A 12,342-nucleotide genomic window follows, 5' to 3' on the forward strand; every position below is an offset into this window, starting at 1 on the left:
CCACACCTAGACAGGAGGACGATTAGGGTCCTCAACCAAAGACTTTGGCTCAAAAGCCTAACCGCAAGGCAGCGGTGTTTGGCGGGAAATGCAAATGCATTACCATTTCTACGGAACAAGTCGCCACCTGTTCCAACCCCCAATATCGAGGGCTAGGAGACTGTCTTTGTCAGACCTCTAACCATTGACAGATGCTGCGAGTGTCACGGGGACACTCCCCAGTATGGCTGAATGGATCACTGAGGTGCGCAAACCGTCACATCAGGGTAAGGTCCAGTCTCTTCGTGACAGGTTGTACGGCAGTGAAGCATTGGTGTTGAACACTGATGTCATGCTGTCGATGATGATGAGGATGTAACTTGATCATAACAGCGACTTTGGTCTTGTTGAAAGAGGGTTTCTATCCCAACAAAAAACTGAGTCAGAAGCAAAATTTACTCAGCAATAAATCCACCGATTTTTTACAAAACCCTTTGACCGAAGAGAAGCAATAAATCCACCGATTTTTTACAAAACCCTTTGAACCGAAGAGACTGAGTTCTTTTGGTCATTTTAGTTGGGGCGTATTTTACCAACGATTCACATATTTTGATGAAAGAATTTTCTTTCCCTACCAATCCCTACTTGTCTTCCAAATGCTACACCTTCCCCTCTTTTCAGTTATATTGTGCACGTGACCTGCGACTTAGGTACAATGTACACACGTGACTGTATGCAACATCATCACAGTAAAATGCACGCAATTTTGCAGGACGCGGTTGACGGACGTTGCCTCCCTTGCCCTCCATGCTCCAAAGTGTAATGCTGTCTTACATTCACCAGCTTCAATCGTTTTAGTTCTACGAAAGTTGAATATTTATCTTTCTGTGCTGCTAAAATGAAAGTTGCGTTTCTTTTCCACAACTTTGCTGCTCGGATGCAACACCTCCGCTACTGAACCTATCTTTTCCCGTTCGTCATCACCAGAGACAGCAACATCAGTTCATATACTGATGTCTCACTGCCTTACGTCTGCCCATTTTCCCCTGAACTGAGAAACATTACCTTATTGCGGTTACAGTGCTAAAATGGACTTTCAAAGAGCTATCCAGGTCGACCAAGTAATTAGAAAACACTTTGAATCCTGCCCAAACATCACAACATGGGACATCAAGATAAGGAAAAAAACTGATGCACCGACAGATAAGTGTCTTAGAGGCGAAGCCCAAACGGCACCTAGATGTCAGCCAACCGAAAGCGGTTGTCCAAACTAACACCCGAAATCGAAGGTAAGTCGTGGTTGGCAGCACGTGTACAAAAATGTACAAGGAAACTAAATGGACAAGCCATTCCACTGCACAAATGGATGACATTGCTTCCATTGACGGAGGTGAACTATCGATCCCAACGAGCAAATTAAAGGACAGGGTCGAATCTTGTTCAAACACTCCTCAGATTAGCTTGCTTCAACGGGGCCCACTGAGAGTAAAGGGCATGGATTCTTATTAGTGCACTCCTTTAACCGTAGTTGTGGCGCAGGTACGTATCGATATTTATTGTCGATGTGTTAGTGTCAGTGTTCCATCGTAATAAACGAAAGTTCCACAAAATTATGACTGTTAGGGCCTATTGAACATGAAAGAGATCAACTACTTCTGTGAGCGTGGACAGCAGTGCATAGTTTATAAAACAAAACAGACTTGTAAGGTAGTACGCGAACATTCACGAAGGAATCCTGTCGAGGTCGACACTTTAATTCGAAGTCAACGGCGAGTCGATTCGTTCGTCTACCCAAACACCTAGTTCGTAATAACATCCACTCATATATGCATAAATCGTGAGGTACGGTCACCTTTAACATGACAGGGCAAACGTGTTTCGCTGTGTGAGGCCTTTATGAGACCAGTGATTTCCTGGACATTTTAGATCTTACACAACGGATTCTCTTCAAATATGGAAGTATAACTGAGCCAACTATTGAAGGAAGGACTAAGTCCAAACAGAGCAAACGGCATTAATGAAGGGCTGCAAGGATCCAATGATCATGAAAAGCCTCCCCAAGTTGCTCACTGCAAATGGCAACACAAGCATAGCAGAATACAAAGCAAAACCCCCTACGCTGATATGCAGAGGGATCAGGGGCGCGTTACCTTGTTAAAAATAGCTGAAATAATAGTCAGCCAGATATTAACGACACAACATTATCCCTGGAATGAAAATTGAGGACGACGAATAACCCGAACACCGAACTGGCTTGAACCGTCTGACCGCTAAAGTCACTACCCGGATATCATCATCCTTATTAAATGCTAAACATCCAACAAGTGCAAAATAATGTTCTCCTTAACCGACGCAGCCACATGAAATGTAGACATAAATACATTCGAGTGAATAGACATATACATCAGTTAGTTCTTTGTAATCGATGGTAGCGATTGAGATTTTATTTGCTTATGTTTCGGTCGCCGCCTGCTAACAGAAACCTTTGGAGTAAGAAGGAGAAAGCGAACAAAACATAGGAACGGGATAACACTGACCATCAGACATAGCGGGATCAACAGTACGGCAACCCAAAATGGAACATAGTTCACAACGTTATCATAGAAAAGTCCAACACTTTTGCCTGAAATCCGGCCAAAAGTGACGATTGGTCCCATAACCAACTCCCAAATGGTTTCCTCCAGACTTGCGGAGATCCAAGGTTCGCTAACAATGTGTTGGTAATAGTGAGCACATTCGTCATGACCGGGTCGAAGTGAAAATAGTCCAGACAGCCATACAGACCAAGACTGAAGATGACGAGGTTTACAGTGATCAGGAGGACCGTCGTAACGAGACAAAACAGACATTTTCTCAGCCAGGCGTTCATGGTACTTTTTAACCAAAGATTGGACGACGATAGCTGCAATAATAAGGCAAGGAACAGACAACCACAAGCGGCGAAGTCCAATATGAAAGATAAGGGAAATCAAGATCAACATAACAAGGCTAAAAATCGCAGAATACAAAAACTTGGATGGAGACAACCACCAAAAGTACGTCTCTATGTCTGACGCAACGGTCACCGACGTAAATAGTCGTGAGAATATTGAGTTGATTGTATCAGCTGATACAGTACGTGAAACCGTCCGATTTAGGCTGCAATATTGCGCAAGTAGAGCCATATCTTTTACATCCAGTATGGCATGTATCTGGAGCTCGACCACTTGTTCTTGCGGCGCTGACAGATCTGAAATCCGCAGACTGTTCCACAAGATACGCACTAGAACACGATGAAGCTCTTTGTAGTGTTCCATTGTGGTTATCTCTTGATCAGTTCGAGCAGGCGGACTACTGGTCATGAAGTCCGACGAAAGTTCTTGAAGGGGGTGATCGACCTCAGCAAACATGTCAAACGGATCCCGTTGCGCTGCGCAAGAATCCATCCATAAAGTGCAGATGATCAAACCAAGTGTAAACAACATGGTTGAGGGGAGCTACAAAATAAGGATTAGTGTGAAAAGTTAACGGAAATATTTGCGGAGCGACTGGGCTTCACCGGAGGAAAATCACTCAACATAAACCACTTGACCCCCGTATCAAGCTAATTGACCTCTTGTCAGCTTGTTATTTTTAGCTTTCCGATTCAGAACAAAAACCTATTTATCTTTTCCTGTGACACGAAAACTTCTCCCAACAAATACAATATAAAACTACGGACGGCTTCTTTTGTCCTAAAAAGGCAGGCATCACATTTGGAGGTGACTGTTTCCATAGTGGCCAAGAGGCTTCAAATAAGATTTTAAGATGGGTGACAAGTAACAAGCACCCCCCCCCTGAAGCGATCACCTTCGGATGATATTTTGAAGCTACTTTTAATAGAAATACACAGCATGCAAGATAACTATTTGGAGTGGGCTCTCCACTTGGTCCACCAAGAGAGGAACAGTTGTGCTTGAAATGAGGTGGACAAATTCACAAACCTGGGGTCATCAAATGTTCCCTGGAGAACTTCTAAGAACAAAAAAGCCCTTAAATAATACCGTGGGTCAATTACACATAATCCTGACGAGGTCACTTGGCTGAGTTCATTGGAAGACCGTCTTGGGACAGTAGTTTGGTAGTAACTACTGACAAAACGGTATGATGAGGCAACAGCCCTTTGAACGATTCTTTATAGAATGGATGCCACCAGTGGCGTGCAAACCGGTCCATCCGAAGGGAAGGAACGCGATGAGGAGTACCAATGTATGAACTTGGGAGTTGGACAACTTCTGGTTTGCGGATCCGGCCGCCAATATCAGGAGTAGTTGGACGAAGACAACGCATATTGTTATGGCAAGCAACAGAACCCATGCACAAATACGATAATCACTCGGAACGTGACACCAACACGGGTAGCATGTTTAGTTAAGGCACAACGTACCAATGCACTGAAGGCGATAGCTACGATGCATGAGCACCACTGACTGTGCGATTGGACCATTTTCGCCACTGGTGATTTGAGTCTCGGGGTCCCCATCCAGGGAGGCGGCCGTTTTCAACCCGACTAAGCTAACTGGTTAGTATTTTCGTACTTCGTTACCAGGTCATACACTGTGCAATTCTCGATCGCTTCTACTCAGCACAGGGCTGGGATAAAAGAGCTCTGTGGAGCAGACAGTCTTCTGTCATGCGAAAGACCAGCCGGCGCAACCTATGAAGCGTGAGTAATTCATCTATCGCGGGAGAGTTCCTTCTTCCTAAAACCATCTGGCGCACTTAGCATTACTAATCCGATGTTCCCACCAGACCTGACCAATGCCGCAGAGACACCGATGATCAAACACTGACATCTTTCGTATGTCCTCTGCGCGTGAGGGCCAGGTCTCTGATCCATAAAGCAGTATGCATCGCACCACCGCAGTGTACTCTTCCCTTGACAGAGAAGCTTACGTCCTGCCGGCGCCATAGGTGTCGGAGGTTGGCAAAAGCTGCTCTGACCTTTCCGATTCGAGAAATAACCCCATCTCCAGCCAATCCACTGGAATTTACACAGCTGCCAGGTAAACAAATTTATCTACCACGTCGATGTGCCCACCTGCAAGCATGAGTTGTGGGTTTGATCCCATCCAGTCTTGTAGCCGCACTTTACACTTTGCAGGTGTGAAGTACATGCCAAACCGTGCAGCAGTTATTTAGGTTATTTAAAATAGATCTGAACCAAGAAGAGCAATATCACCTGCATACTCATTTTCTGTGAGCGAACATCCCGGGAGCATTTCGACTCCCGAGGTTTCAGAGCCAGGCAGAGAAATTTCAAGCAGCATATCAATGATAAAGTTAAACAGGAAAGGAGGAGAACAACCTTGTCTTGCGTCACTGGACGTGGTGAACTAGGGCGAGAGCTTCCCGTATACCCGTACGGGCCCAAACCGAACTCATCGGATGTGTCCAGTCCTCCATCAGATTTGGTAGGCCTCGTGATTTGCTGAACTTTCTATAAAAACGCTGGTAGTGGTTGTGATAAGGAATATTCGAACAGTTACCTAAAGCTAATTCGGTATGAGACGCTGGAAGTCTCACATAGATATCTTACGCACAGACCAACAGATCAGAGTTGCGTTAACCGCCACATTTTGACAGATCTGAAACTGGCGATTAGAATTTTGGAAGCTTCTCGATCGACCGAACTAAACAAGCTCTACAGGACAGCAGTATGCTACTTGAGTATATTTATCCCTCACTTCAGGACCAAATTAAGTTTTTACGGTTCTGATAACAAAAGTCGTTTAGCTGTCACATCACTAGGAAGCACTAGGGTTAATACAAGCTTAGACAGGAGTAGTCGAGATACCGGGGTTGGATTCGAACCACGGACCTTCCAGTCAGTAAGTTCATGCCTTAACTGAGCCAGCTCGGGGTCACAGAAGTTCTCATGGAAGCTGGCTGATACAACGGTCCTTAGAATTAGCTGATAGCCATTCAGCTTCTACATCTAGCGTTGACTGAAGCACAAGACTACCTTTACACTTCAGGGTGTGTGGTACATGGGAGTAGCCCTGTACTATTTTTCTGTCGTGATATTTTGTGCATCAGAAAAGTGGTCTGCTATAAGACCAATGCTATAAGTGGTCTGCATATAAGACTTTCAAAGTGGGTCATAACAATGCATAACTGTATTCACTGTCTGGTGTTATCAACGGAAGTAAAGCTACGTATACGTTCTCCCCTCGTAAGAAGACTAGCACGGCGTTTTCAAGGAAGTGGCTTCGCCTCAGAGCAGATTTAAAGCCGAATTCCGGTCGACAGGAGATACTTGTATGGTGTGCTCACCATATTGATATACCGTAAAACGGTAATTCAAAGTAATTAACCTCCTGATCCAAGGCTAGGAAGACCATTTGGGCGGTTTCCATCAGTGGTTTATGTTCCGGGGGAAGGGAGAAACAGTCGTATAGGATAAATAAATAAACACAACATTCGGGTTACCAACAGTTTGCAACATCTCCAAAAGTAACACAATGCAAACTAAGACAGGTCTATATTTGGGTACTTCATATACAATGGAATCAGAGTGACTCTTTGTTCTGCGTAGCAACTGCCTCATTCCAAATCTTCCTCAACTTCTTTGGCTCCAGATGTTCGAAGAGTGGACATACCGAATATTTGCTGCAAGGAACAAATTGTAAGAAGCTCTATCAATCAAATCTACTCATTATGGTGTGCACTAGGATAGCGACAGAAAGCTCTCCCAGTTAATAGCTGTCGAAGTTGTACGAAAATTGTGGTGAAAAAGGCAGGTCTCGATGGCAATGTAAGCCGAAATTCTGGCTACCTATCTGCTATTTCCAGCTTGAGAGGACTAGCCAGTTTCCGATGCTTTGAACAGATCAGGTTAAGGTGGTGTCAAGCTTGGTCATTATGTGAGGATTCACGCGTGCGCACGTCATCGAAAAAAGTGTAGGATGCCGTTAAATTTAACAACGTAGCGATGCTGCTGTAGCACTTCCACTTGGTCCGTATATCACATTACAAACAGAGGAAACAACCGAAGTGGATAAGCCGGAAGAAAAAAAGTTTGACAGAAATGCCGTATCGACGACATATCACGTATGACCACCGTTTACGACAAAAGTATGCCTGAAACTTTGTCCAGAAAAACAATGGTATAGTTGCTCTCGAGCTGTCATATTGATGATGAGACCGGTATGACGACCTCCCCTGAAGAGGTGTTGTCTTTACTTTAGCATGACTTTACTGGGCTGTTGAAAAGTTCATAAAAATACTAATCTTGCGGCAGTTTTTTAGAAGCTATTTACGCACAAGACTATTTACTTTCACTTGACTTTCCTTCTTTATTTAAGTACAGTACAACTATAGTATAAAAATAAACAAATAAATCTATAGTGGAGAATGTCGGTAGCTCAGGTAGCGTAGATGGTCGTTGGTCGCTGCGCTGAGCTGGGCAATTTGGTTGCAAACGTTTGATCACCAATCGAGGTGACATCATCAGTGCGTAGTTGTGCGTAGCGGTGGGTTACTTGTTGTGCCACCACTTTAGCTATCTCGTACCTACAATTTTTGTATATCCACTTTCAGGATCATTCGAGTATAATCGATGCCACCATATAAGACGGATGGGTATCAGCCAGCGACAGCAACCCGAGAGAGCTTGAACAATTATCTAAGAGAAATCACGCTAAGATATAGCTGCCAGTGTAGTGTCGGTTTCAGCTATTAGTGAAGGTAGTCTGAGTACTGTACTTAAAGCCACCTTCATTCACCTTTCGAGGAACAGCACCCTAGGGCAAACTAGGGGGCCCTCGGTGGATTTCTTTGGAGTTGAAGTGTCTCTCACTTGTACCGTCTTACTCAGCATTCGAGGTGCCATCGATTAAAACAAGTAAGCAGGTTGTAAGTAAGGTTGACGGAAACTCGGGTACTGCGCCTACCTGATGAGACCCAAGAAGGGCGAAACCGATCGTGGGCTGTCGAACAGTTTTCAGCAACCTTGTGAGTAGTTTCCTTCAAGTAAGCAGAGCTTGTGATGATGAACAAGCATCACACTACGGACGAAAAGAACGTAATGGAAGGAAGAACATTACGCTTGATGATATGAGGCAAAGTTCACCACTGAGTAAGCAGCAACATCCTCTTGGTTTTCATTTCCAGACCAGATTAAATATGATTAGAATGATTCGAAAACGTTCAGGAAGACTACTGAAACGAGTGGATTCTTTTGTACTTTTGCGGATGGTCAGATTAACTGCCTTCATGAATGAAGACAGTGTTCAGAATGAAGCTACAGACTCTGCAAAGATAAGATGGCTTATTAAGAGACGGGGAATTCTACAGAAGTTAGGAGTACCACTCGTTGTAGACCGCTTTTTCTGTGAACCGTTTTTATGATTGTAATTACTGTATGTGAGAATGAAGGCATCATTTGGCTATCCAACTGGTTTCATTGACCGTACGAAAAAACACAGAATTCCACAAAACACATGCCCATCGAACAAGTAAACAGAATAAACGTCATCCAATGTCACTCACATTTCTCACGGAAGGAAGGGCCTCGATAAGCATGGTAAATACAGATGGACTTAGGGACTGCTGCAGAACTTGCAACAGCTGAGTTGGTTGCCCACATACGGTGACAGCGACAGCAAAATGCTGGACACCTTCCTCAACCGAACCCATACTGAGGGCAAGTTCACCTTGCTGAATTTGCTCCAGAAAGAACTTGTGCATCGCACCTGGATCACCGAGGGGAGGTATGGGTAATGAACACGCCCGTTGTGCATCTAGAGCCTGCTGACGACGCTCTGGTGGCATATTAGCATATGTTCAGAAACCCACTTTTCATGAGATTTTCCCGAAATCCGGGGGCGCTACGGCGTTTTCTGTCGAAGTATATGCAATAACCTAGAAAGCATAACCCGGCACCAGCAGCAACCACTGGGAGAATTTCGCGCATTCTGTGGGCAATCGAGGGAGGTAAAAAAAATCACAAAATTACCTGAGATAAACAGGAATGTCCGAAAAGTATTACAAAGCTTCACGGGAGTTGCGTGGACCAGATTCGGTATGTCCCTCCAAGCAAGAGACTACAACTGAATAAAGAACATTGTCAAGCACCTGAATATGTCATATGCCAAATTTGACAAGAAATAATTGGTTGCCATTTAATTTACTTCCAGCGAATTTCAACATAAAACTAGGTGTATAGTTCACCTTGATGGTGAAAATACAATACAAGCGTGAAGATTAGTGTGGTGGAAGAATAATTCCAAGGTGGTGAACAGGATATATGATGTCTACTCAATTCAACGCAACCCAGTTGGATGCAACCGGTCGAGATGTTCATTATACGACTTGTTCATTACGGAGTGTTCAATTGTAGCACCCATTCGGTCCCTACTGCCACGCCTTGTAGCACCCATTCGGTCCCTAACTGCCACGCCACCCGAAAGAAGTAGAAGGGCTGGGATACTGGTAGGTTTCCCAAGCCTAGAAATAAATAAAGATGCTGAGGTTGGCTTCGAACCATGGATATTCTAGTCGGTAAACTCCACCCTAACCACTGCGCTACCTCGGACTATTAAATAAATTAAATAATTCGGCTGTACGGCTCCGGTCAGAGTTGATCCGAAAAGGCGCTGTTGCAAGCCTGAACAAGTTCACAGATGGAATAGTCGATGTGGCTGACACATTCATCCTCCTGAGCAGTCAATTCATTCTGATAGGTATGTCATATAGCCATTGATAAGGGAAATTTAGACGCAGTGACGCACAAACGGTCCCGACTAAAAACTGAGGCAGATGGATGTCTGGAAGGTTCACCTTCACATGCGTCGTGACAAAAGTGAAACGTACATCACCGTACGCCAATCCTGACATAGTTTTGCGCTCAACTGGCTACTCCATGAAAGATGTGCGAAAACGAATAAACCGGTGTCTCAGTGGTTGTGTCCACGTCGACCAGATATGTATCCCAAATTGTGGAACGACCGCGGCTTTACCAACAGCCGGCAAATGCAATTTTCAACTTGTCAGCTATAAACCGTGTGCCATAGGCACGCTGGTTGCAGGCGCTACAGACCCGATCACCGGAAATTGGAGGAGTGCGGGAGATACGGCTAGGTCTTGGAAGCGATGGTATGTTCGGTCAGTTCGGGAACTGAGCAACTGCGCACTGAAGGCAATAGCTTTGATGCATGTGCGCCACTGAGTGCGCAATTGGGCCATTTCTGTCAGTGTCAATAACCAGTGATGAGTTGAGACCCGGGGTGCCCAATCAGGGAGGCGACAGCTGTAGACCCGGCTGAATTTACTGTTTAATGTTTTCATCATTGTCAGGTTATGCATTGTTCATAATTTCGACAATAATCAACATTTTCCAGCCCAGGCCTCTCCACCCGTACCATTTCCAAACGGTGTATAGGAAAGACTAGTGGGACAGCTTGTGAAAATCGTCGGAAGTCATCGGAAGATGGCTTGGTAGTTTCCCATCAAATTCATGTGCGGAAAAGTGCAGACATAGACTTGGTCACTCGATTAGCCTACGATGATTTTACCCGCTGGGTTCCGACGGTTGGTGTGACACAACGTCGCTGACACGCGCATCCAACCCAACATAATACATACAAACTTGGCCAAATGAAGACTTCCAGTACTCGATAGTCCCTTCGGAAGACAACTACTCTTACACCTACCTAACAAACTATTGTGTCTTGTGAAAGTCAAAAGGAGCCGTTTGCGGGACTAGAAGTGTGATCTCCTGGTTGACTATATATCAGTCAGTCAGTCCGCTGCAAAGGGATAGGACCTTATCTCGGTGTAACGGTTCGTGTACCTCTGATCCAGTGAGCTATACTGAGGAGTTTAACTTTGACACTCACAGAGTTTTTCGTACCAGGTTGGCCAGCAGATACAGGTGAACAGTCTCCTAGTCCTTCAGCTTGGTGGTTGGAACAGGCAATGGAATTTGTTCCTTAAAAATGCATGCTACTGTAGTAATGTATCGGCACCTACCCACTATCCTGTGATCAGGCTTTTCAGCCAAAGACCTTGTTTTGGGACCACATTCGTCCTCCTGTCTAGGTGTGGATGTCATGACAGTATCCCGATGGGTTTCAATGGGGTTTACTGAATGAAATCTACCGCAGACTTGTCCCTGAAGCTTTTGGATGAACAGCGATAGGGAAGGGCTTTTTCCTTCTTTTATTGTAAGAAGATTCCTCAAAAGATCCATTTATGCCATTAAAAACTACTGCCTGACTGCCCACTGGTCTACAATTCAACTGGCAATTGCTACGGACTACGTGGAAGGACTACTGTTACTGACCTTGTCCATGATTAGTTGCCCTTCCGCTTGTGAAATGTGTTATATGGGTCGCATGACACAGCAACTTTTCACCTATTCTATCTTCCAATTTACCTTGGTGGATAGATTTTACTGAATGTACCATAGTGGTTCGCCAAATGGGTGCAGATCGAAAAATGATGCAGATAAGAGTATGGTTACTGAGTACGGTTACTGAAAATAACCCTTGAATGCCTGAAACCTACTGAGACTTCCAAACTCCACAAAAATCTCAATGGGGAAGCTGGCAAGCATCCACGCCAGCCGACCAATAAATCAATTCACCAACACCATGGGTCAATGAAAAGTAGCATTCAAAGAGCGCGAGGTCTCTTGTAACTGTGGCACTCGCCTGTTTACAATGAATCTGTTGTGTTCCTTGTTGGCGAGTCTTTTTCCGGCACTAAGACACTCAAAAGGGGCAGTAGTAGATACACCAGTTATCAACAGGGTCAAACCTAATTTCTGTCAAGTCGTATATACAGTTACCATAGGGGTTTTAGAGGCCAGCCAATGGAACCTGATAACTCCATCGTGCTTTCGCACTGCTTCTATCGGAGACGAGTACTTGGGCAATCGGGATAGGGCCTCATTTACACAACTACTATCATGTACCATAGCGTGGACAAAATGTAGCGAATGACATGGGCAGTGCACTACGTGGACTATGATTGTGCGTGTATCTTTCACTACCGTGATAAGACTGAACATTGTGGAGGTGTGGTGGTTTATGTACATTTTGATTCACTGAGCGATACTGGGGGTTGCATTTTAGCACTCGCAGAGTTTTTCACACCAGGTACGTCAGCGGATACAGGTCTAAAGAGCACAGCCTCCTGGTTCCCAAGGTTGGCGGTTGGAGCAAGCAAGGCGATTTGTCCATTAGATGTATACTGCTGTAGTAGTATGCGGATACTTGCCCACTGCTTTGCGGCCAGGCTTTTTAGCAGAGGGTTTTGGTTGATTACCCTAACCGTCTTCCTGCCTAGCTGTGGGTGCCTAGACAGTAACCCAGCTCACGTACAACCATGGACCTCACA

At 44.8% G+C, this 12,342-nt stretch overlaps 4 protein-coding genes across 4 annotated transcripts in view; 1 reads left to right on the plus strand and 3 right to left on the minus strand.

Moving 5' to 3' along the window:
- Positions 1-4,632, minus strand: part of T265_14371 (hypothetical protein) — a gene marked incomplete at both ends in the record, with an annotated part of 9,013 nt that extends 4,381 nt beyond the window's left edge. The window contains 3 exon segments of the mRNA XM_009173356.1: positions 2,457-3,388; positions 4,385-4,507; positions 4,587-4,632. Of these exon segments, the coding sequence (XP_009171620.1) occupies positions 2,457-3,388; positions 4,385-4,507; positions 4,587-4,632 (1,101 nt within the window).
- Positions 1,300-1,488, plus strand: T265_07751 (hypothetical protein; the record flags this gene model as incomplete). The annotated part of the gene is made up of 1 exon (XM_009173350.1): positions 1,300-1,488. One exon carries the CDS (start codon positions 1,300-1,302, stop codon positions 1,486-1,488), a length of 189 nt encoding a protein of 62 aa, XP_009171614.1.
- Positions 4,633-6,365: 1,733 nt separating the features above from the next.
- On the minus strand, positions 6,366-8,914 carry T265_07752 (hypothetical protein; the record flags this gene model as incomplete). The annotated part of the gene is made up of 3 exons (XM_009173351.1): positions 6,366-6,609; positions 8,491-8,762; positions 8,797-8,914. 3 exons carry the CDS (start codon positions 8,912-8,914, stop codon positions 6,544-6,546), a joined length of 456 nt encoding a protein of 151 aa, XP_009171615.1.
- Positions 8,915-9,264: 350 nt separating this feature from the next.
- On the minus strand, positions 9,265-9,380 carry T265_14372 (hypothetical protein; the record flags this gene model as incomplete). The annotated part of the gene is made up of 1 exon (XM_009173357.1): positions 9,265-9,380. A coding segment is annotated over one exon (114 nt), but the record flags the coding sequence as incomplete, so codon positions are not given.
- Between the last annotated feature and the right edge of the window lie 2,962 nt (positions 9,381-12,342).

The sequence above is a fragment of the Opisthorchis viverrini genome (genome assembly GCF_000715545.1).
Source record: "Opisthorchis viverrini unplaced genomic scaffold opera_v5_181, whole genome shotgun sequence".
Lineage (NCBI taxonomy): Eukaryota > Metazoa > Platyhelminthes > Trematoda > Opisthorchiida > Opisthorchiidae > Opisthorchis > Opisthorchis viverrini.